This window comes from Amphiura filiformis, chromosome 5 (assembly GCF_039555335.1).
Source record: "Amphiura filiformis chromosome 5, Afil_fr2py, whole genome shotgun sequence".
Lineage (NCBI taxonomy): Eukaryota > Metazoa > Echinodermata > Ophiuroidea > Amphilepidida > Amphiuridae > Amphiura > Amphiura filiformis.
In genome coordinates, this window is record NC_092632.1 from 36,012,767 (window position 1) to 36,040,128 (window position 27,362).

The window sequence follows — 27,362 nt, forward strand, 5'->3', positions numbered from 1 at the left end:
TTTTTTTCGTGGATATCTAATTTAATATGACATAAATAGAGGATGCTAGGATCACGAAATACTATTAGGCCTATGTGACTATTTTTGCATTTTTCTCACAAACTAATAACACACTGGTAAGGAACTGCATTGGCTTCCTGTGTTCCAACCAATGAATTGTTGTTTAACTTATGTTGATTGTATATAAATGTAATAATGATAGGCCTATTGCTCCGTCATATTTATCTGAACTTCTTTCAAATTATGTTCCCACTCGTAGGCCTACTCTTCGATCTGGAAACATGCAACTTCTTCAAGAAACAAAATAAGAGCACATGAGTCATTTGAAATTGCAGCTCCACGTCTATGGAATGAATTGCCTATATATTTTAGAACTGCTAAAAATGTAACTATGTTTAAAAAGATGTTAAAAACTCATCTTATGTCGGGGTTTGCTCAGGGAAATTTGAAAATGCCACCAAATAGTGAAAAACTGTATAAAATGTCTAACTTTTGTGTTGATTTGTAAAATAAAACAAAGAAAAGTGATTATTTAGCAGTAATCAACCATTAAACAATCAATTCTAGCATTAATTTTAGGCCTACGATCCAAGATTCTGGCCATAGGCCTAGTGCTTTACAGTGGACACGGAAAATCACGGAATCGTCCAATTTGCAACACGGATTTTAGATTTTGTAACACCATGAACACGGAGAAATCGTGGCTTTAGCTATAGGCCGAATAAAGACTTATACAGTGGAAGGGTCTAAATATTTAATATATTATTAACAATTATTATTCTAATCTAATTCAAATTAGGCCTTCTTTAATATAAGCCTCGTGATCACTCTATTTGGATTCGGATTGTTTTACTAGGTTTGGATTTAATTTTTGTCTTCACTATAAGCTACTATAGGCCAAGATATAAAAAAAATAGAAAGCTATGCGAGCGCTATCCATGTTGGACAGCTGTGTTCAAATATAAAGTAGGCCTACGGACGAAGCCTTGACTAAAGGTTCGTTCATACTACCACCGCATTTGCGATGCGTTGCTTTGCGATGCGGTGCGTTGCCGCACTGCATCGTACTGCAAACTACTGCATTGCGATATCGCAATGAAGTTCAATACATTTTAACTTGGAAATGCGACGAGTTGCGGTAAAAAGTAATCGATATATCGGCATCGCAAAGCAACGCATCGCAAATGCGGTGGTAGTATGAACGGACCTTAAAGGTTCGTTCATACTACCACCGGCGCACCGCATTTGCGATGCGTTGCTTTGCGATGCGGTGCGTTGCCGCACTGCATCGTACTGCAAACTACTGCATTGCGATATCGCAATGAAGTTCAATACATTTTAACTTGGAAATGCGACGAGTTGCGGTAAAAAGTAATCGATATATCGGCATCGCAAAGCAACGCTGAATATGAACGCAGCTTTAAAGGTTCGTTCATACTACCACCGCATTTGCGATGCGTTGCTTTGCGATGCCGATATATCGATTACTTTTGCCGCAACTCAACGCAACTCGTCGCATTTCCAGGTTAAAATGTATTTAACTTTATTGCGATATCGCAATGCAGTAGATGCGGTGCGACAACGTACCGCATCGCAAAGCAACGCATCGCAAATGCGGTGGTAGTATGAACGGACCTTAAGGCTAATGCTCCCCGCGGTATACTAACATGAATCCACTAGCTGCAACATTATACGCACATCAAAAAAAATATCGGGAAATTAAAAAAAAAAGGAAATTAAAAAAAAAGGAAATTAAAAAAAAAAGGGTAATTAAAAAAAAGGGGAAATTAAAAAAAAGGAAATTAAAAAAAAAGGAAATTAAAAAAAAGGAAATTAAAAAATAAAAGGGGAAATTAAAAAAAAAGGAAATTAAAAAAAAGGAAATTAAAAAAAAAGGAAATTAAAAAAGGAAATTCAAAAAAAAGGAAATTCAAAAAAAGGAAATTCCAAAAAAAGGAAATTCAAAAAAAAGGGGAAATTCAAAAAAAAAAAAAAAAAGGGGAAAAAAAAAAAAAAAAAAGGGGAAATAAAAAAAGGAAATTAAAAAGGAAATTGGCGGAGATGGTACACCGTACCATGGACAAGTTATTAACTCTTATTGTTTTTGCTTAAAAGCCATAAAGAGCCTAGGCCTATACGAGCTTATCTGGGTCACCGTGTTTTCGGATTTTCTCCCTTTCTCTTCTCTTCCGTCTTCTCTCCTTTCCTTCTTTTTTTCGGGTGGGCGGAGGAGCCCCCCCCCCCTAATCCGCGTATCATGGGCTGGGACTGAGACAAAAATGACTCAAAAGATTTTTTGCCAATATTTTTTATTTGTTTAGCGTTGAAACTTGGTCAAAGTGTTTCTAATAATTATGTTATAACGTACCATATTGTGTAGCGGCCTTCTATGAAAGACATAAACATCATTTTTGAGATGTTTATATCCGATCTGCTTCATAATTCAAACATGCTCAGAGTAAGGGACCGTTCACAAACACTTGTTGGGGGCTGATGCAAAAGGGGGCCTTAAAAATGTTGACCCTCCAAGGGGGGGGGGCTGAAAAAATGACCACAAATTTTCCTGGGAAAATTGATTTTATATGCATGCTTTTCTATGGGGTTGACCGATAATTTTCATGTCAAAAAGGGGCCCTGAAATTTTTGAGATCTCAAAGGGGGAGGGGCGAAAACTTGAGCGATGTTTTTTTTGCATCAGGCCCCCCTAACAAGTGTTTGCGAACGGTCCCTAATTCCTAATTTCCTCATATTCCACTTTAACTCTCTTTATTTTTACGATTTGAATATTTTCAGTAAGTTTATATCAGATAATTATATTGTAGACCCTAGTACTTATCTTTGTCCATCAAATAGGCCTATAAATTTATAATCTTGATCTATATTAGGCCTATATAGTACATTGTTTCATTCATTCAATTTTGTAAATATTCTTGCAATTTACTATTATTTATTATTACATTAGAATTATGATTAATGTTTTCATTGTATGATGATTGATGAATAAAATGTGAATGAATGAATGAATGAATGATGAAAGTACAGTGTTACGCGGCAGTCATTGTGCTATAGGCCACCGTGTGTGACCTGAAAATATCATGAAAAGATGCGACAGTTTAAACAAACAATTTTAATTTTAAAAACAAACAAACACGATGTTTTTCGGGAAGAAGATGCATATGGCAATTGCTTTATTATTATTCACTTAGGAAAATTTTAGGTAGGACGTGTCTCCCGCCACCCCCCCCCCCCTCCTCCCGCCCGCTTCCGCTGCCTGCCTATTCCGAGATAAAACTGCAAAATGTCATTTGAATCTATAACTAACGTCGCCCCTACAAAATTATTATGGCAACATACCAAAACAAGCATAATCCATACTGCTGCTGGTAGTGAACTTGACATGCTTGGCAACCATCGTGACCATTTATAGATTTTACATTGAAGTGGGAAATAACCAGAGTTACATTTCTTTCGCAATCCACATATACTTGAATAATGCATACCTGGAATGCAAACACAATGCATTTATTTTGCCTTTTTTAGCAAGCAAGCTGAACTATAGCAAAATCCCAGGAAAGTATAGGGTAGTCTTTTATTAACAATTTAATTATTAGTATAATGAAGTTGTACTCGTTTTCTATACATGTATATGATATTAGCAAAATCCCAGGAAAGTATAGGGTAGTCTTTTATTAACAATTTAATTATTAGTATAATGAAGTTGTACTCGTTTTCTATACATGTATATGATATTAGCAAAATCCCAGGAAAGTATAGGGTAGTCTTTTATTAACAATTTAATTACCGTATTAGTATAATGAAGTTGTACTCGTTTTCTATACATGTATATGATATTAGCAAAATCCCAGGAAAGTATAGGGTAGTCTTTTATTAACAATTTAATTATTAGTATAATGAAGTTGTACTCGTTTTCTATACATGTATATGATATTTAGGCCTATAGATATGGGAACCAATTATTTCTCATGACATTCTGACCTATTTTGTTGGAACTTAATTTCCATCAATTTTAGAATACGGTATAGTCGATCTCCAATCGTAAACAACGATTTGTTCATTCCAGGTGTACCTCAAGGCTCAGTCCTGGGACCTTTGTTTTCAATTTTTATGTCAACGGTCCGATTAACATCTTCATCTCCACTTTTTCTAGATTTTGGTTTCAGTGGACACTCAAAATACACCATATTTTTCCCATTGACCCCGTGAAAATTTAGGGCCAGATGTTCTGTGTATAGATTGTTTTATTATTTATTTATTTATTTATTTATTTATTTATTTATTTATTTATTTATTTATTTATTTATTTATTTATTTATTTATTTATTTATTTATTTATTTATTTATTTATTTATTTATTTATTTATTTTATTTATTTATTTATTTTTTATTGTCGCGTACCGGAAGAGATTTTTTCTTACTTGTTAGAATTTTGATAACTATAGCCTAAAATTAATGCGTTGGCCTAATATATATAAAAACAACAACAACAATTTTGGATTTTTTTTGTGGTATTTCCAAAATTCTTTGAAAGATTTTTCCTTATTTCATTAGCTATAAACAAAAATCATTTCGATTAAATGATATTCTGTATTAAATCAAAACATCAGTAACGTATTTATGCATAATAAACATACAGATCAAATTTTCAGGTGAAAGCAATTTTCCCTGTAGGCCTATTTGGTGGTTTATGGGACAAGGGTTCTGGATTTGGGTAAAGGTTAGTTGGGCTAGGCTGGTTGGGTGTTGCATAATTTAGGTTTAGGGTTGGGGATGTGTTATGATTTGTGTATGGTTAGGAGGACAACAGTTGACCTGGCTTTTACCCCTAATTTTTTTTTAAAAGATAGGAGCGGAAATGAGGTGCGGGCGGTCGAGGATAACCGAACACTTCTTTGCCTTTTTAGGTGTTGGCATGTATACCATTTAACACACAAAATTCGAAACACAATTGATTTGATTTTTTTTTTTTTCAAATCGGGAGAAAACGTGGCTCTAATCATTCTGAATCATTCTTGAACGCCCTGTTAGACTGCGATGCATTCTTTTTCCTTTTTTTGATAAACAATTCATACGTTTCCATGCATGAAACCATTTAAAATCTATGACGAAACACATCACATCTCCAGTGACTGCCCTGCCCAGAGAAAAAAGTTTTCTCATGGATATCTGAGCTGTTGAATCAGAACAGGAATGATGAGTTTTCCATGGTCAATTCAGAGAGATTAATTTAGGGAATGATAAATTAAACTGGTCTACTACAGTAGACTAACGCCCTGTTAGACTGCGGTGCATTCCTTTTTTCTTTTTTTTTTTTGATAAACAATTCATACGTTTCCATGCATGAAACCATTTAAAATCTATGACGAAACACATCACATCTGCAGTGACTGCCCGGCCCAGAGAAAAATAGTTTTCTCATGGATATCTGAGCTGTTGAATCAGAACAGGAATGATGAGTTTTCCATGGTCAATTCAGAGAGATTAATTTAGGGAATGATAAATTAAACTGGTCTACTACAGTAGACTAACGCCCTGTATGTGCACAGGGCCAGTTCAAAAAGTTTGGATCACATTTAAAATTAATTGAATTAAAATTGAATGAATTGAATCGAATTTAACAGAACAAACTGCATGTAATATTAAATGAAAGGACCTTGAACATCACTTTAATCATGACTATTAACACAGATGGTATTTAAAATATGTGCTATTCTATTATTTGCCAAACATGCCAATATGATTATAGTTTCACCGGTTTTAGGCTATTTTTAGTGCATGCTGTTCCGGGATGTGGTTGTGAAAATTGTAATGAATATGCCGATTTTGTACATACATCTGTTCAGCACTATAGCTGCCGAGATTATAAAATATATAATAGGGAGTACGGAGTTGCATGATTGATATGTAGCCGAAAACTATAAACCTTTTTCATGACCATTTATTGAATACTTTACTTGTGATAATTTCGAGTATAATTTTGAGTTCATCATCATATTTTTGATTTATCAATCGACTATGGCATAATCTAGTAATCTACCATCAATATTTAATTGTTGTACATCCAGCACCTTTTGGCATAAATTTACAAATTCCCGCGAGCGAGCAAAAAGTTTGGCACTTTTTAGGCTAAAAAGGCCAATGAGGTTAATTTGGTCAGAAACCAACCTATACACGTGTAAGTGTGTATTACAAAATGATGCAAAAAAATGCAAAATAGTGAAAACGAAGAAAAAACCCAGAAACGGCTGAAAAGTTTGCTCTCTGTTTAATAGTAGCCTGGGTTTCCCCGACGAATATTATGTATGCCTATATACATTGTTTGTCGTTAAAAGACAAAGTTAAAATCAGTCTGTAGAATACATGATGAATTTATGAATAATAGCATCAAAATAGCTCAAAATTAAGGTGCCGCGCTCAGCGCTAATTAAAGGCATTAAGGAGGCTTACCATCGCGGTCTGTTAGGAAGTTGTTAATAAAAGAAATTATTTCAAGGGAGTTGGCTTCCTGATCTGCGGCTTCATTTGTCCTTAATAGCGCCCTATTCATAGAACAATGGCAATTTATAGTCTATTTATGATTAATTGACACCTTTGGTCAGGTTAATTGTTATGAAAGTCCTACTAATATTAAATGATACAAAAACAAAAAACAAAAAAAATTTAGCTTTGTTCGAATTCGGTTCTATTTGTCCTGTTTTATCATGTTTATGAGCCACATAATTATTTTAAATATAAATCAAACTGCAGAGCTTGTCGCTATATTAATGTCGTGTTAAAATTCGCCCAAACCCAGAGTTTGCGCCCTATATACTATATTTTATTCCAGGGTCACTTAGGGGCTGTGCAATAATTATGAGCCCTGGGGGAGGGGCAAGAAAATTGGGAGGGGCAAGAAATTTTTGGCGAGCCGAAAGGGAGGGGGGCAAGCAATTTATGGCAAGCCGAGGGGGGGGCAAACGATTTTTGGCACACATTCATGGGGCGCCTTTTAAATAAAACGCTCTAAAAAGGCTTAGGAAAACAGTACAGAAACGCTTAAATATGCAAATTTTCCTGCTCGCTGCGCTCGCAACATGTATAGATCATTTAAGGTTTGTAAATTGGGATCCCAAAAATTTATGCAGGGGGGGGGCAATTATTTTTGGGCCGGCTGAGAGGGGGGAAAGCGATTTTTGGCGGGTCGAAACACTCCAAATTGATTCTTCAATAATGAGCTTTCCCAGTACCGTTCGGGATTCGGGATTACCCCCAGATCATATCTTCTAACTAATTAAGGTTGAAAACGTGCTAGTATAATATATTACCCTCTCTTAATATTGGTATGGTTTATGTTATAGTATTAGGCTTTAATAGATGAAAAGGTGTTCAGAAATTGGGAATTTTTTTAAATCGTGCCCTCCCCTAGAAGGTCAGTTCTGGTTACGCCAATGACTCAGGTTAATTTTCCTAATTTGGTGCTTTTCATATTGCGAGATTCCAAGAGGCACGCGCGAACCCCTTTCGCGGGTGATCACAATATACTGCCAATGATGCCCCAAATATCATGGTGTGGTACTGAAAACCGCTCTAGTTTCTCACTTTCTGTTTCAAAACAAAACGTTTAAAATACGTCGCGCGTCGGACGGTAATCATGTAAGATTATACTTCGGACACTTTTCTGCCAAATGTTTTGTGGTTTACTGTTATAAATATTAATTGCATCAAAAATAAAAAATATATAAAAATCTGGAAAATCACGACCACACTAAAAGCCAGAGGAAACATAAGGGACCGTTCACAAACACTTGTTAGGGGGGGCTGATTACAGACCTCAAAAATTTCAGGGCCCCCTTTTTGACATGAAAATTATGGATCAACCCCATAGAAAAGCATATAAACTCAATTTTTCCAAGAAAATGTGTGGTCATTTTTTTCAGCCCCCCCCCCCCCTTAGGAGGGTCCAAAATTTTCAGGCCTAAGTATATGGGGTTTTGTTACAAAGGCAAAAGAAGTTTTAATAAAATAAAATAATAAAATATTTGCAGTAGTTTATCAAACAAATGTTTTTTAATGTTATGAAAACGTTTGATACCCTTTATGTAACCTGAAATTTAAACGTTTTCTGACAACCTTTTATAACCTTTTGCGAATGATGTCGAAAACGTTTTGTGTTTGCTGGGAAGTAGACTATGCCATAGTCGAATTTTATTAAAAATATGTTATTATTAGTCATGATGAACCCATTTCGTTGAACTCAAAATTATACTGATGTTTATTAAAATTAAAGTATTCAATAGTAAAATGGTCATAAAGAGTTAAAAATATCAGACGATTAGTGACAATAAAAGTAATTGAATGCAACATTATCTTGCATAATTATAACGGCTCACTTTAATACTGAACAATTCTGATTTTGGAATCTACCAGTTTATTGATAGCGAACACTTGGGAAGCTAACAAACAGAGGGAGTAGGGTGACTGATCAGATGTGAAAATCTATCAATTGTGCACACATTAATTAAATCAGAGTTTTAGCTTAAATACGATATCCAGAGTATGCACAATGGGCAAGTGGACTACGGGGTAGTCTAGCTGGGAAGAAGCCCGAAGAAGCAAGTTGATGTACGAACTTCATGGTGAAAGTGTCAGATCTAACTGAAGAGGGGTTTTCATTTATTTATTTATTTATTTATTTATTTATTTATTTATTTATTTATTTATTTATTTATTTATTTATTTATTTATTTATTTATTTATTTATTTATTTATTTATTTATTTATTTATTTATTTATTTATTTATTTATTTATTTATTTATTTATTCAATTATAGACTTCAATTTAAAACAAAATATATACCATTATTATTCGTATATTGTTTCTGATGGTTCTTTCTCATATTTATTTTCACGTTTTAAAAATTCTATAATTGCACAATACCGCAGTCGGTACGTGATGTTCAACATGTAAGGTTTTGCTCAGGACAGTTCTCTGCCAATGTTTTGTGGTTATATAAGATAATATATATGGCCGCAGAAAAAGCTGGAAATCGCCACCAGAGGACAAACAAACCAGAGCAAACCAGAGGTTTCACCAGTGACATTTCCCTGGTTTTATATGTTCCCAGTGGTTCCCAATATTCACGTATTAATTCATTTTGTTGTAGAGCAGTATCCTATACCAGTATATCAGTGTACATATATCGTGGATGGTTCCGATTGGTTTGTTACTCGGCTGACTATAAAGTTGGTTGAACTTGGCATTCAGATGACGATTCAGCCAACCATGTACACACTCACAAAGCTTCACAATAAAAATCTGATAAATTAGCCACCTACTAGGATTCCAATCAAAGAAATGTTATTCCACGTATAATATATTCTTTGTCCTCTATTACACATTTAACCAAAATTTATTGAAATCAAAGGTGATTCAGAATATGATACATAAACAAGTCACGGGAATTTCGCAATTTGTGATTAAGAAACTATCGATTTAGTGACCACACTCGTATGCATAATGCATTAAACATTTTGAACATCAATGATTTTATGTTATAACTCCATTAAAATTGCATTTGTTTAAAACTAAAACCTTGTTGTAATCAACATGATCTAAACCAAAATAACGTAGCCTTTGTATTTTTTTTTCTGTAAAACACTTTTGTAAGGAATTTTATTAGATAAATATATACTGTAATATGATTGGTATTTGCATTGGCATTAGGAGATTCTTCAAGTTCAAGTTTAAAATACATAAAGCGCATGTCTTTCTTTTTTAGGCAGTCGATATTTCGGACGTGAAAACAAATTTGTTACAACCATATGTTCAATATACGTCAATGCACAAAATCGATTAGCATAATTTAATTAACGCAAATTATCTTCAGCTCTGAATCGATATACATGTACAGCTGGATGCAATTTGTTGATTTTCTTTTATAACATAGCCTATACCCACTGTGGCCTATACCTGTGACATGGTTAATATAACGTTAAACCGAGGAAAAGTGTTAATCATTTTTGACATTATGATAAATATATGATTTTGAACTTAATTGAGTGCATGTAAAGTTTAAAATAAAGAGTTCCATTATTTTCACTAATGAAAATGCTTATTTTTAGATATCCGTCTATCACTGGCCTCGTGACATTTCGAGATAATTCCTCTGCTATATCACGCAATGACAATCTGATATCTAGCTGATCACAGCACTATGACCTTTGCTTTGATAAGTAATGGAATTAGATTGGACCTTTGCGTTCGTTGGCTAAACAAAATTATCTCAGCTGATGAGAGACAGCAACATGCTATTGTTTCGTTTCAATGTCAACATTACGCATCTTGTTATTGTTTGAATGATATTTATCATTATAATAAATATTTGCTTCCATACAAAATGGGTTTTTTTTCCAACATGTAATTATTATTTTTGATTAATGTAGTTAGATATCACCCCTTGAAAAAAATAAGAAATACCTATTTGAAATCGCGGGTGGTTTTTTTTCGTGTTGATATTTCATTACGCATCTTGATTGTTTGATATCATTATAATAAATATTTGCTTCCATACAAAATGTTGTTTTTTCCAACATGTAATTATTATTTTTGATTAATGTTGTTAGATATCACCCCTTGAAAACATAAGAAATACCCGTGTCAGTATAATGAAATCGCGTTTTTTTTCGTGTTGAATGATATTTCATAGCATCTTGTTATTGTTTGAATGATATTTATCATTATAATAAATATTTGCTTCCATACAAAATGGTTTTTTTTCCAACATGTAATTATTATTTTTGATTAATGTTGTTAGATATCACCCCTTGAAAAAAATAAGAAATACCTTTATGAAATCGCGGGTTTTTTTTCGTGTTGATATTTCATTACGCATCTTGATTGTTTGATATCATTATAATAAATATTTGCTTCTATTAAAAATGTTGTTGGTTTTTTTTCAACATGTAATTATTATTTTTGATTAATGTTGTTAGATATCACCCCTTGAAAACATTTAAAAAATACCTATGTCGGTGTATGAAATCACGTTTTTTTACGCGGTTTTTTTCCGTGTTGATATTTTTATATAATGAGTGAAATGAAGTGCAGTGCACATTCATTTTGCAGTCATTTGTGTATTGAGAAAAACTTTAAAAAGTTAACTCTGTGATGGTCAACCCCACTTTGTAAATCCAATATTGAAAATACTGGCATGAATGCTTATTTTGCCAGCAATATGCCTTTACATCGATTTGCTTGCATTAGTCCTCTTATACTTCATGCATATCAGTTATACCCTTTTGACATGAAAATCCCAAGTACAATATATAACTAGACTTAGCTGTGGTCTAAGACCACGAACACAGCCGTGTTGTGACCCCTTAATGACCTTTGACCCCAAAATATATGAAACCTCATAGACATTGGCTAATGTCAATGTATGTGTGCACGTGGCATCACTTTGCCATGTAATTTGTGGCAGAAGGGGCATTTTGAAGGTTTTATGTCTCAGACCGGAAGTGACCCCTTAATGACCTTTTACCCCAAATAAAAAATACCACGTATACACTGAGGAACATCAATTTATGTGTGAATGTACCGTCTCTGTGCTATATTTTTCTTGGCTGATAAAACTTTTTGAAGTTATTTCGTTTTATACCGGAAGCGACCCCTTAATAACCTTTGACCCCAAATCTGTGTACACCCCATAGACACTGGGTAATAACAATGCATGTGTGTAAGTGGCATCACTGTCCTACGTGATTTGTGGGAGAAGATGCATTTTAAAGGTATTTCGTTTTATACCGGAAATTACCCCTTAATGACCGTTGACCCCAAATAAAAAAATACCATATATACATTGAGTAAACACAATTCATGTGTGAACATACCATCACTCTCCTAAGATTTTCTTAGCTAATAAAAATTTTTGAAGATATTTCGATTTATACCGGAAGTGACCCCTTAATGACCTTTGACCCCAAATCTGTGTACACCCCATAGACACTAGATAATAACAATGCATGTGTGCAAGTGGCGTCACTGTCCTACATAGTCTGTGGAAGAAGATGCATTTTAAAGGTATTTCGTTTCATACCGGAAGTGACCCCTTAATGAGATTTGACCTCAAATAAAAAAAATACCACATATACATTGGGTGACTGAAGATCATATGCGAACATACCGTTACTGTCCCATGTTTTACTTAGCTAATAAATTTTTTAAAGGTATTTCGTTTTATACCGGAAGTGACCCCTTAATGACCTTTGACCCCAAATCTGTGTACACCACATAGACACTGGGTAATAACAATTCATGTGTGCAAGTGGCGTCGCTGTCATACGTAAGTCGTGGGAGAAGATGCATTTTTAGTTGAAATCACGTTTTTGACCCCTTGACCTCTGCATGACCTTTGACCCCACAAGTTTCATGTGACATGTAGGGGCACGGTCAATGATCATTGTGACCAAGTTAGGTCAAAATCGATGTAAGCGTTTGAGTGCTAGAGCAAATGTAATGGTTGACAGAAAGAAGAAAGAAGAAGAACTAGACTTAGCTGTGGTCTAAGACCACGAACACAGCCGTGTTGTTACCCCTTAATGACCTTTGACCACAAAATATATGAAAACCCATAGACATTGGCTAATGTCAATGTATGTGTGTACGTGGCATCACTTTGCCATGTTATTTGTGGCAGAAGGGGCATTTTGAAAGTTTTTTGTGTCAAACCGGAAATGACCCCTTAATGACCTATGACCCCAAATAAAAAAATACCATATATACATTGGGAAAACACAATTCATGTGTGAACATACCATCACTCTCCTATGTTTTTCTTAGCTAATAAAATTTTTTGAAAATATTTCGATTTATACCGGAAGTGACCACTTAATGACCTTTGACCCCAAATCTGTGTACACCACATTGACACTGGGTAATAACAATGCATGTGTGCAAGTGGTGTCACTGTCCTACGTAATTTGTGGGAGAAGATGCATTTTAAAGGTATTTCGTTTTATACCGGAAGTGACCTCTTAATGACCTTTGACCCCAAATAAAAAAATACCACATATACATTGGATAACTGTAACTCATATGTGAACATACCGTTATTGTCCTATGTTTTCCTTAGATAATAAAAATTTTTGAAGGTATTCCGTTTTATACCGGAAGTGACCCCTTAATGACCTTTGACCCCAAATCTGTGTACACCTTATAGACACTGGGTAATTACAATGCATGTGTGCAAGTGGCGTCACTGTTCTACGTAATTTGTAGGAGAAGATGCATTTTGAGTCGAAATCACGTTTTTGACCCCTATGACCCCTGCGTGACCTTTGACCCCACAAGTTTCATGTGACATGTAGGGGCATGGTCAATGATCATTGTGACCAAGTTAGGTCAAAATCGATGTAAGCATGTGAGTGCTAGAGCAAATGTAATGGTTGACAGAAAGAAGAAAGAAGAAAGAAAGAAGAATGAAAGAAAGAAGAACCTGTAAGAAAAAAGACACAGCCGTGACTAACGTCACGGCTGTGTAAGAACCTGTAAGAAAAAAGACACAGCCGTGACTAACGTCACGGCTGTGTAAAAACACAGGAAATATATAGAGGTACAAAAACACACGAAACATGTTGTTGTTTTCAAGCTTGTCATTTATTGTTCGTCAACTATGGTATAGGTACATAAAATGTAATATAATCCAAACAAGAAAAAGATGGGTTGAATAGGGTTTTTTTTTAAACTAAAAGAAGGAAGATATATAATTATGGCAACAGGCGTGAGAATGATCATCCATGAAAAACCTGAAGTGTTAAAAAAAAAAAAAAGCCTGAAAAGTGCGTGAAATTGGGCTAAAAAGGCCCAAAACAGGCTGAAATTAAAAGAAAGTGCGGAAATGTGGACAACAAAAAAGCCTAAATTCAGATTTAAACCTGAAAATTCTCATGCCTGTGGTAACAGGGAAATAAAATGTTACAATAGCGTCTGTTATTTTATAGCGCTTGGCTTGGACTTCCTGGCTTTGATTTCCTCAATATGAGTGTTGTTGAAGATAACGAGCAGTTCACCAAGAAGTTTAACAGCATAAATTGATACATAATCATGATAACAAGTACTGGCAATGCTTATCGGCATAAAAATAGACGATATCTCGGCAGTAGCATTTGCCATTTGTTATGTTCGCACAGAATGATAAAAGATAAGATGATCAAATAGAAAGATAGATATATCGTAAGCTTTTGTTTTTCAAGAGAGGTTTTGGAAGTTTTATATTTTTACTGTATTTAGACGCCAACAATGGCACAGACTGCTTATATTTTTATTGTTTAACTTTAAAAGATGGATGGCTCTAATAAAAAATATTTCGTAATATCTGGGGACTTTCCTATTCATCATTGTTCATGTTTACTACGTTTTTTGTTCTTTTGCTAGTTTCAGTTCACGCGATGTCTGATCATGGTAAACAGTGGTAAAGTAAACCAGTGAACCGATTCCAGTCAAAATACAAAGTCATGGTTAAATAATAGACCCTGCCAAAAAGAATCTATATTCAGGGTCTATGGTTAAATCAAAAGATCAAAAAAGGCACCGTCAAAAAACAACACTTTTTGGGAAGGAAAGAATTCAGTTTGCTCTTCGTCCTCGGGATGTGGTTGATTTTAATTCATGCAAATTTAATAATTCATGACAATGACCTTATTCGATATGGGGGGAATTTTTATCATAACTTGTTGGGAATATATATTAATTATTATAATGAGCAATATGTGTTATTGCCCATACTCGGGCGTTTGGAATGGAAGGATTTTTGAGGTAGTAATAACATGTATAAGAAGGAATGATTGAATAAAACTTATCAAAGGAATGGTACCTACTTTGGTCCAAAACATATTCCCAAACTTATAGGAACACGTTTTCTATCCTAATTTGTTTGGTCTGTAAAGGGAAATGGATCGGATTTTCGTAAGAGTAAGCTAAGCTTTGGGTTGCATAAAATTGGTTAGAGAAGAATGAAGTATAATACTATTAAACAACAAACTTTTTAAAATATGAAAATATATTGCACTTGTTTTTAGTTAGGTTCAGCGCAGCGAAACAAGTTGTACGACTTAAAAAAGTACTGAGTGAAAAACTTTTGTTCTATGTTATATGAGTAGTTTCACCCAAGTGACGTAAGCCACTGGCGATCTGAAACGGATTGGATAAGTACCTTGTCATTTACTTGACTAGATACTCGAATCAGACTGTTTTGAGATACGGCAAATCCGAGATCAACTTGAATTGTTATGAATTTACTGTCCATCTGATAGCTCAAGTTGCAAGCTTTGTGATAGTGTTTCAGCGCGTTGAACCCAAACGATGCACCGCAACGTTCAGCTGAACATTTTCTGGAATGGATGGAAGCATAAAATATAAGTCTCTTCTTCAACTTCGTCCTTCTTCTTCTAGCACACTTTTCATCTTGGCGCGGTAGACCATAACGATGAATAAAGTCAATAAACCACGAGTTGTTTTCAAAAGTATAACAACCGTGCTTCATCTATGTTTCTGGATTTACAACTGGAAACCCAAAGCGCGGAGCTGCCGGTGAAGACGTGCGCGATCTTTGCGCTTGTCTCGAGCAAGAGGAAAGATTTTGTGATCTCAGAGTCTTTTCATAGCTTGTCAATTGTCCGAGAAAATTCACGTTTGGTCCGATAATGGATCGCTTGTCTTTGACAAAGTGGTAGGCTTTCATCATGTTCCAGTTGCGGGTCTTCATAATGTAAGCAATAGCTAGAGTGGACGATCTAGAGATGCCAGCATGGCAGTGCAGCAGGACCTTCTTACCGTTGAGTCTAGCTTCCTCTGTAAAGAAAACAAAATAAAGGTATACTTGTTTAGTTAAAAATATGAGAATCAACGTAACGAAATGTTTTAGCTTTATAAAGAAAGATCGAGCGTTCACTTCTTTCCCATTCACTCTAAACCATACAAGAGCATGATTCAAACCCAATGATATTTTTTTTACTTTGCATGCTGATCAACACATGGTCGAATCACTTTTTACCAGCCTCACATCTTCAATTTGGATGAATGCCATCAACTTGATATAGTTTAATACCAATTTAAGTTTTGAAAAGGAGATTGGGGTTATAATGCGTACCGATAAACTCGAAAGCTTCCTCAAAGTGACACCTGAGGTTTTCCTTGCCATTATCCTTCACAGCTATTCTCTTGTAGCGAATACCAGTATGTTCATGGTAGCAGGGAAGAGTCACGGTAGCATTGAGAACGTAATCAATGTCAAGCTCTCTCAGGAGGTCCAGATTCTCTGCATCTTGCTGGCTTCCAACATAAAGATGGGGGAGAAGCTGAGTAGCTGGTACGTCAGGGATTGCGGGGCATCGGCAACTATCTGGGGTTGGGGAAGGTGGTTCTTCACCATCATTGATAACTGGCTTCCTTAAGGCGCTGTCGCAAAGACCTTCGTAGTAGAACTCGAATTCTTTCAGACCACCTGGTGATTCAATTATAAAGAGTGAGAAAGAAAGGTTAATTTAAGGTTTTTCAAAGGTTATTAATAACATTTTGCGTGTGACTGTCAGTTAAATATTGGTGCCTTAACTATAAAAGATGAGCTATAGGTGTTAAGGTCGTCTAATAGCAATAACCAATAATAAATGTTCGGATGTCCTGAAAAAATTATCCACTATCCGGGCAATTAATTTTCAAGTTAAAAATAGTCCAAAATTGGGGTCACAGTTGCTAAAGTATAATTGCTATGGCTCCGCAACTGTATGCCTCAATCCGGCTGCAATGTTAGCTACTATACATAAAGTATCTTGTCTTTATCATTTGATGATTATGGAAATAATAAAGTTATCGTGGTAAGTTTTAATTCGTTATGAATCATTTAAATTTCACTCTATTGAAATTCATATTGAAACCTGGAAACTCCCGCCTCCTATCGAGTGCGTGGTAAAGAGATTTCTATAGAAAGCATTGAAACCAACTGAAGCGTATTATAAAGTAATCAATCAAGATTTCTCTTCGACTCCCACATAAATGCACACACTGTTGACGAAAACAACACCCAGCAACTGTTTGCTTGTTTATGCCATTGCCAATATTTTTTCGTAATTTTCACTAGTAAAGATCTATTAAGTAAAGTATGGGGTAAGTTTGTTATTTTTCACTTAAGAATAAAGTATACGGGGCCAGATACGTTTACTACACACTGATGAATGATGTTTTGGGCCGAGTCATGTTCGTCGTATTCTGTTATCTACTGGTCTTTAGTCCTCTCTTATTCAAATAACAAAATTAAACATTCGCTAATTACTGTTGGTATTTTGATACTAGTATATGTATACGATAAACCGTATCGTGATTGATAACACAAATCACCCTGGATGAAATCCAAAATATGAAAGGTCGATAGATACAGAATTAGGTTTATTCCGATATCATTTTGGATTTACACGTGAAACTCATTCACGTTTTCAAAAACAACTTCAGCAAGCTAGATATAGAGCAATCATTCTTATACTATAAAAGAACCAAATATTGAAATAGCATGACTCTTAAGTAAACCAAGGGGCTGAAGTGAAACAAGTCGTATGTTTACCTTTAAGTAAACTAGCTCTGGTTCCCTCCTTCTTTAAAGATTTTAGCACCAAAGAAGTTGGATGATTAGCAGGAAGATTCCCAATTTCCTCACTGTCCTCATCGTAGACAATAACCTCTTTATCCGATCGACTTCTGAACACCGCTTTGCCTTCTTCAGAGGTGATCAAATCACCAACTGAAGTTTTGCCTTTCTCCAAACGTCGTCGAAAACATGGGTTGGTACAGTTCACGTTTAAGGCACCACTGATATGTTTCTTGTTAAATGCCATGAAAGATCGGCAATCCACAAGGATCACATTGGTATTGTCCAATCTGGTAGAAAGCTCCTGAGGAAGGGTTATAGTCACGGCTAAGGTTGGAGGTATGGAAGAGTCCTTTCTGCTGCTACGGGAATTGCGATTCATAGCGCGAACAAATGGACAAGGTGAATTCGGGCTGCCGGCTATATCGATATGCAAAGTCGCCATTTTGGCGCACATTTTCTTCTCAGCATGATGAAAACCGGTGTTCAATTTCAGATCCATTTTAGAATTGCTATCACGAACGACAACACAACTGTTGTTAGAAGATGATGCTGAATTTATTTCTGGAGGCATAAATACAACAAATCTGTCGAACCTTGAGTTCCAAACGAGCGAAAAAAATACCGTCCCGAGTAAAATTGTAAGCAAAACCACTACCAGTACCACCACTACTCCAATACGCAGACTACTTGTAAGTACTTCCAACAAAATGCCACAATAAACTTGCTTTGACCTCAACAAGATTGTATATTAACTTGGCTTATATACACACGTAAAAAATATGATATAAATGCGTGAAATACTGATGTTTTAGCAGATTTACAGATGTTAACACGCCTATATACTACATGTAGTCTCAATACAAATATGGCAGCTAATGTACCCACCAGTACAGCGCAGAAGATGTAAATTGGATGATCGGAAGCCCCAGACGGCATCGTTCAATCCTATTGGTAGAAAATGACGTTATCCCAATCGGCTATTTTTAGCGATGGACCAATGAATAATAATGATGTAAACAGTGCATGTGCATGGTACGTGCGGTATATCGACTTCGGTTAATCGGGTATGTTCGTGAACCTTCACCTCGGGTAACCCTGATTAATCAATATTTATAATATGGGAGTGGCTTAGTTACAAAACAGTAAATCATGGTATAATAATCGAAAACGGTCGGAAAGAAATGATATTTTTATGCGAATTTTGACCAATCCTCCTTTATTTATTGAAGAGAATGCTTTCCTCATATATATTTGACTGATAATTTCACATTTTATTTTTTTTTCTCTCTTTGAAATTAATCAAGATTAATAATTTTCAACTATTTTCTAAAATGCAGCGTCATTAAAATTCTAATGAATAATTCATGATGTCATATTTATCAATAGAATATAAGTGGACTTGAGTTTGCTTGTTCTGACCCCTACACGTACATGAACATGTATATAATTATATTATTTTTCAATGATCGGGCGTGTTGCACCACCTCGTTGTGTACTTACGTGATAATGTGGTTGATTCAGTTTATATAAATCATAGGCCTATATTCTTTTGTGACGACACCAAATGATATTGATTTCATCTTATTGATGAGATAGTTTCATCTAATTGCGTGATGACTTAGTATTTCAAATTGAATAAGAAAGACTTATAAATGCAGTTGTGATGAAACAAAAATGACACAATGCGATCAATCGCTGATGATTTAAAGGACTATGTTACATATGGTTTGTGAAATAATTTTGTTTGCTTTAAGCGGCTGGATGGGCTGATAAATAAACAATAGGTTTAGGTTACCTAAATGATGAAAAATAGCAATATCATCATCATCATCAACAACAACAACAAACCATGATAACCATTGAATGGTAGCTAATGGTATATGGTACACAGTGTCTTCGACCCTATATCTTCATGGCAGGAATCGCCATGGTAGGTTAAATCCACAGCCACGATTAGCCATTTGGTTCAAACCTTTAAAGCTCTTTTAAACTAATAATTAGTCGAGGGACATAACTAAGGCTACTCACAATAGCCGGGTAATCGATCTTGGTTGTGCGTGATTAAGCTTGTATACCCCATTGAGGTCAATGGTCATCGACTTTATACTGCCTACAGTGAGTGCAGCTGTACTACACGCTGCACGCTGTAGTCCATAACAGGACCAACGCAATATAAAATGGTCAAATTTTGAGTTCAAAGCGCACGGCCAATTTTCAAAGCGCATTCTAGCGACTATCATATCTGTTCAACACGTATTTCCAAGTTTATGAGACCAAATCTGGTTTCTTGAGAAAAAATCATGACGGGAGATATTCATCATTTTCTAACCCGGTATCAGAAGATTTTCGTCTGATATCAAAATCGTGCATAGCAATTCACGTGTATCGATCCCGTGTATTCATTTTAGTGTCCCTTCTGCACCAAATAATTATTAGCCAGGCGGTGTCGGTGTGTGGTATAGCCTGCCGGGATGGCACACTAAAATGCACTATAATCAGAAGCCTTATGATACAAAATAATACTAGTCATGCAAAAAATCATCAGATCTGTGTTTATGGTCATAACTCGCATAAACTATGATAACCTAAGGAAATTCTTTCTCTGTGTAAAGTATAATTAGTTTCAATTAATTTGATACCAAACTTTTAGAACTTTTGTAAATCCAATACTTAATGCTTAAATAAACAATATGTTTCCATTTCACCGCACTATTCGTTGGTTTTGCAGACTGGAGTGTTTCAGCGTCTATAAAGCATTTTGTCAAATGATAACATAATCCATATTGGGTGTTCATTCCTCATATTTTTGAGGAATAAATGACAACATGAGTCATGAAAATACCGTCGGATCAAGCCAAAGGGAACTTTAAAATATGAGAATTTTAAAAGAAAATTAACATTTCATTTATGGAGAAAGCAATGGATAAAAAACAGCTTTTCAAAAGCAGCAGCGGATGCACTGAACAACTTTTGATTCAAACACATCAAAACAGGTTGCTTGAAATGTCCACCTGATATTTTTTTGTACAATATTGTTTTCTCTTTTGCACCGGTGTTTTTGCACAAAATATTACATCATAAGAGTCTAAAACATGTAAAATACAATATACACAAGAATTAAAAGAATAAACGTAAGCAACAAAGTAAGCAACAAACAAATAAACAAACCTACGTATCAAACCTACAGAAACGACATGCTGATACAATAGTCCGAAGCATGACGGAAGACCTTGCCAACACACAAAAAAGTTTTAACCGTAAAATAATTCATATAAACAAAACACCATGGCAACTAAAGTTGATCAAAGTTGAACCATTTATTTCTACCATTTTATGACGCTATTGAAGGAAATTATTCATATGGTATAAAATTGTTTTTAAAATATTATTGTTTTTAAACTTAGTTTCTCAAAAATGCCCAATAATGACGCGAATATGCCGAGAAACCCTGTATTTCAACATTCAATAACTTAAATTTGACAAAATGAATTCTTCGAAATGACATTAATTTGTTTTCTTGATATCACAATGACAAAATTGACAAGAAAAAAATATGCCTTTTAATATACTCAAATATGCGAATGTATAATATTCTTTGAACTTTCTACTCATCATGCTCGTGGTACAAACAAGGCACATTTCCTATATCCAATGAAATCGTTTGCACCATGTTGAACCCAGTGGCGCGGCGTAGTGAGGACTTTTTCAGAGGGGACAAACCGGGGGGGGGGGGCGGAGGCAACTTCATGTGTCACTTTGAGGAAGCTTTCGAGTTTATCGGTACGCATTATAACCCCAATCTCCTTTTCAAAACTTAAATTGGTATAATATCAAGTTGGTCAAATAAGCTAAAAATATCAGGGCGGCCAGCATTCCACAACTCAGGGGCCAGGGGTAAGAGACGGGAGACCTCTCACGCGGACTGTCCCTTGCCCCCCGGCTACGTCACTGGTTGCAACATCAAAAATTGTCAAGGGACCGGTCAAAAACACTTGTTGGGGGGCTGATGCAAAAAGGGGGCCATGAAAAGTTTTTAACCTGGGGGGCTCTGAAAAAATGACCACAAATTTTCCTGGGAAATTGTGTTTATATGCTTTTCTATGGGGTTGACCCATAATTTTCATGTCGAAAGGGGGGGGGGGCCTGAAATTTTTGAGATCTGTAAAGGGGGCTCAAGTTGACAAAATAAAAAAAACGCTCGTTGTTTTTCCTTGTAGTCTCTATGTTGAAGATAGTGAGTTAGTATTATTGTTTGTGATGCTCTTATAATACTACAACGGACAATATTGACTTACACACTTTAGATATTATTCTCAGGGCCGGATTTACCTTTTTGGAGGCCCTGGACCAGGCCAAAATTTAGAGGCCCCAAACTCACCGCGAGGAAGGCATGTCGTGCACTTAATGTTACACTATATGTATGTTTGAATGTAATTAGTGTGTCCAAATGAGTTAGTGTTGCACAGTCGACCTTATTTACATCATATCTTATATAGAAGAACGTATACGTGCAGTTACCGTACTATACCTGCTGTTGCCATCATTTTGCAGGCCATTAGACCACAGATTCTCAAGACTGACAACTGAAATTGATTGAATATATGACATTGATAATATTGGATCATTATTGATTCAAGGAACATGTAAATATATTATAGGACATAGAAATATTTCAATGTCATTTCTTTTATTATAACCTTGATAACTTAATATATACTTCAAATGTATAATGTTGTCTAATTAAGAAACTTAAAACCAATTAACATAATTGAAATGCCGAAAAACTACAATTAACATGGTAGAATTTTTGTGTTGTTTTTTCTATCCGTTATATTACGGTAAAACTGAGTAATGATATTTTCAAAAGTAGTACTTTTTGTATTTAAACAAAATCACAAATTCGTCATTTTTGCAAAGAAAAGGACTCGGAGCTAATTGCATACAACAAGTACGTGACGTGAACATACTGACACAATTACCGTATACTTGAAACCGACACCGCTTTTGTTATTTCCTCATTATTTCCCGTATTGGTTCTGCATAAAGTTCATATAAATGGTTCTGCTGCTTCTGCATAAACGGCACTAAAACTTGACGAATCAACTTTCTTTTTTGGGGCGCCCTCTACGGAGGCGTCCCACAATATTGGCATGTACTTGTGAGTAGCTTCTAATTTCAGTCTTACTAGATTTACTCCGCAATTGTTGTGCTATTTTGCTAAAATTATGCCCTTGCTCAGAAATAAATCCACAATATGCTTGGATTTGATTTTATTATTGTTTTCTGTTATGCACAGGATAAAATGGTGTGCGTATATTCTTTGTTTAAAAGACAAAATTAATGGATTTGTAAAAACACCAAATAAATCGAGACCTTTGACCTTTGTAACCACTTTGACCTTTGTAACCAGTTTACCGCCTCTTAGAACCCGATAGACGGTGACCAACACTTTGGATTACAATAGCCTAATCTGAATGGCATAGTCCAATAAGCTCAAATAAACAATCATAGTGCAAAATTTGACCTAACTTGCAGAGTATGAGTTTTGTACCCAAAGTTTCAAAGTCAGGCATCTTATCAAGATCAAGATAGTGATAGTGACATAACAATTAACACGCTTATCTTACCAAGGTCTTATCTATCTGCATGGGGTAATTGGAAATTATGGTGTAGCCTATTTGTTTTAAGGATGAAACAACTGGCTCCTTTTGCATGGAAATTAGAACAAATTACTATACAAGCTGTATCAAAAAGTTTGGTACCCAGCAGTTTTGATAGTAATCGAAAAGCCTGGTTCTTCCAAATGCAATATCGGGTCCCCCTTAAAATGATAAAATGATCAGACCATAAATCTTTTGTGACTGTTTATGACATTAATCAACAAATTATGCGGATCCTAGATGTGTCGAGGATGTTATGTTTATGAACAAAACGTTACGTTTGTATTTTCAACATTGTTAATCATTGCTACGTGTATGTTAACAAATGAAAGTTCTGTAATTATTTTAATTCTTCAATGCTAAGTTAGTAAGTATTCTTTTGGATATCATCAAATTGTAAATCTCTAGTCAGATTTTCAGTGTGTTAACAACTATGTATCAAAGATGTTACGTTCATGTACTTTTGAAGAATGAATGTTCTGTAATTGTCTTTTATCCTTCATCTCTATTAGATTTTCAGTGTATTAGCAAGTAGATGATGTATATGTATCACAGACGTTATGATGTATATGTATCACAGACGTTATACATTCATAAAAACTTTTCTTTTGGTCAACATAGGGGTAGATCCTCTTCTATACTATCCATCATATACCCCCTGCATAACGAAATTCAACAATATTCAATATCCAAAGCAATATCATCACTACAATATGCCCCAAAATTGAACTCCCCACCCCACATAATCGCAAATTGACACGACAGCTTCATTCCAATTCAATTTATTTCATCCAAAACGGTCCTGTGATACACCTTCCCCAATCAAACACATTTGTCTTGCATTTGATCATCTTCTACTCTTCCCTAGAAAAAATCATTATGATACCAAATCCCCGGGACCAAATCTAAACACCGTGCCATGGAATTCACCATATCACGTCCAAGCTCACATAATTTGGGCGCCCCATTCCTTTTTTAAAGGAATTTTTATTAGCATTACAAAACATTATTTCTGTTGAACTGCACTTCACCTTTGTTACTATATCATGCAAATTATGCAACATTGACTATGATATCTTTGGACACTTTAAGGAACGTCACAAAGGACTACAAGGAAATGCGGCATCAGGATGAAAGAATGTCACGGGAAATAGGTCCTTTATGATCCATTATGATAGAGCAAATTTTAACCAAAAATCACCGTCAAATTTATCAGTAACAAGGATATATTTGATGACTTTGCTTCAAAGTCCTGGGTATTATGGAGGTGGGGAAAAGAACGATTTAGAGATCCTTTATGACCGCGAATCGCGAGTATAAAGAAAAGTGTATGAAGTATTTTAATAACGGAAAATTTCAGAAGTTTAGAAATTATGATTTTTCTCGTCGATTGTATTTATATAATATTATGAACTAAAATCGGGATAGGCCAAAAAACATTAAGTTTGTTTCGGTAGCTAGGCCGCACGTTTCGTTTTGGGGAGCGGTTTTACAGCATTTTGGTTTTTTTATTTGAGAAATCCAGAAAAAATGACATGCAAAAAAAATTAATGACAAAATTCTTCAAAAGATTTTTATTCTCTCATACATTTGCTTTGATATTAAAAAATCCTATGAAAAAAATTCCTAAAACTAATATTCTATAACCTAATATTATATAACCTATGTAGGCCTATACTGTGCATCGATTTCACAATAAATATTTGTAACGTGAGACCTATTTGTTACCTATAATCCTGACTCTAATAATAGAAGTATGTTTAGGTAAGTTTTTTTTTGTATTTTGCTGTAAACATGTTAAAGGTGTGTGACCCGATTTATACTTTACACTATAAAAATTCAGATTTTGGTATCAGATGAAAGCTATTAAATTCTGTGATATTTTAGGACTGATTATGTTTCCATTAATAGGCCGTATGAACAAAAACATTGGGCGGTATAAATAAAAACATATAAAGTTTGGTGCTTACCATTACCACCCTGGAACTCACATATTATAGATGGGCCACTTTAGAGTCCAAACCGCTGGATTAGTTGAACCCGGGAGTTGCACTCCAAACTTAGAATAAGTATGGGCGATAGGCCTCAATGTGAGGCAGGAAATAATCACACCACATACTTTTAAATAAAAGAGGAAAATATTATTTTTACTTGTTCAAAGCCTATGAGTATAAACCATGGGCAGGAACTTTTAAAATATTAATTGTTTTGCGTAAAATGCTTGAATCATGACTACTATTAAATAGAGCGAGTTCAAACAGAGGACAACTACACCTTGATGTTGACTAATGAAACATACTTGGTTACCTTCATATATCGAGTAACATAATAGAATGACCCTAATTAAAATAATTATACCACGGTTTAACATAAACCAAAGCGACAAAGGATTAAGGATGGGACCTTCGGTACACGGGTCTGAAGATCTATAATATGGCCAACTGTCAGTATTCTCATGTTCAACCTTATAAATTAAACTCAGGCACCGAAAATATTTGCACATCGACCATAGCGAAATTCGGAATTCCCGATTTTGTTCTCAATTAAATCACAAAATCCATGGAAATCCATTCTGGATGATAACTTTTCAACACAATGGGGTTACTGCTTAGCCAAAGTCGGAAATCCTGAATATGACGTGATTGAAAGGTGTTTTTTTCTCTTCAGCTTTAAAGAATACGTGATTTTTATGATTTTGGATCTCCAAGCTTTATACGATAAGTGGAATTCAGAAGTAGTTGCAGAAACGAAACATGGAATTCCAGTCATTTCTTTCCTGAACCCTTCTCAACCTTCTGTGAAAATTATTTTATTTATATATAAATTTTAAAAAAGAGTCATTTTCAAATCAGTTCCGAAATAGTGCTATCTGTAGCAAAATCAGTTGTTAGTGAGTGATGCCCCATTTCTTCTACATGTTCTATACATGCTATTAATTATGCTAAGCTCTGGATATTTCAAGTTGATGCAATCATGGCCCGAATCACACTGCGTTTGGAAGAGGCAACTACTAGGTTGTATATGTATTCAAAAACACCAAAATAAGTACCAATTTGTTATTTGGATGCAGCTACGTTTCAGTCCGGGGGGTACTTATAGTACAAATGACCATATACGGGGACGTGCCGCAAATATGGGTAGCATTTTCGGCGTTTTGGTATATCAATGACCCCTTCAGGGGGTTTCCTAAGCCAATTTTGGTATATTATGAGCTTAGGCCTATATGAATGGGTCCTTTTTTCAACATTTTTTTTTCAATTTTCTCGAAAATAACCCTTGCCTCAATCTACATGATCTAGCCCACATTTCGAAATTGTCCAAAATGAAAAAAAACAAAAAAAATTGGGAAAATTTGTAAAAACTAAGACAACATGGGTTAAATTTGGCCGACATTTTGAATTTTGGTATATCGATGGGTCCAAATTTGAAAATTTAGTATAATGGGTCCACCTTAAAATTTTCAGCGGATAAATTCGATAGATTCGATAAGTTTGCCCAAACTGGTAGATTGAACCAGTTGATGATCCATGTTAAAAAATGCACGTGTAAAAATACTGTACCTTTTACACAACCTACGACCAGGATAACTAACATAACACGCGCGTTTGGTGTTTTTTTTTAATTCTGATCATTTGTATGTTCATGTAAGAAAATATAAAAACAAAGCTGAAGAAGTAGAATTACATTTAAAACATAAAAAAAACACCACAGTTTTGTCACTGCTTTAAATTTCGCGCGCTAATTTATATCAGAGTCACAATGCTTGAAATAGCCTATCAACGTCTTACCACAACCCGAACTGCCAGTAAGCATGGTAGGTACAAACATAGTATCAACATTTTTTTTGGTATCCTTAGGCCCTACACCTCAAATGACAAAACTAGGATTGGTCCTTTTTTTCTATGCCCCAATTCATAATGAGGCCAAAAGTTAAAATTAGTTTTTATCATGTCGTAATTAAATTGTTCCTCTCATAATTTGCTAGGAATAAAAAAATCAATTGGTATTGTACTATAGCGGGTGATTAGTTCTGGAGTTATAGGGTCAAGTAGTAGATATCTCATGCACG

The 27,362-nt window shown here is 35.0% G+C and overlaps 1 protein-coding gene across 1 annotated transcript; it reads right to left on the reverse strand.

The window, feature by feature from the left end:
• Positions 1-14,731: 14,731 nt before the first annotated feature.
• Positions 14,732-18,524, reverse strand: LOC140153050 (dual specificity protein phosphatase 10-like). The gene is made up of 3 exons (XM_072175651.1): positions 17,607-18,524; positions 16,143-16,496; positions 14,732-15,844 (listed from the first exon to the last, which is right to left on the reverse strand). Exons 1-3 carry the CDS (start codon positions 18,202-18,204, stop codon positions 15,537-15,539), a joined length of 1,260 nt encoding a protein of 419 aa, XP_072031752.1. The 5' UTR covers positions 18,205-18,524; the 3' UTR covers positions 14,732-15,536.
• Between the last annotated feature and the right edge of the window lie 8,838 nt (positions 18,525-27,362).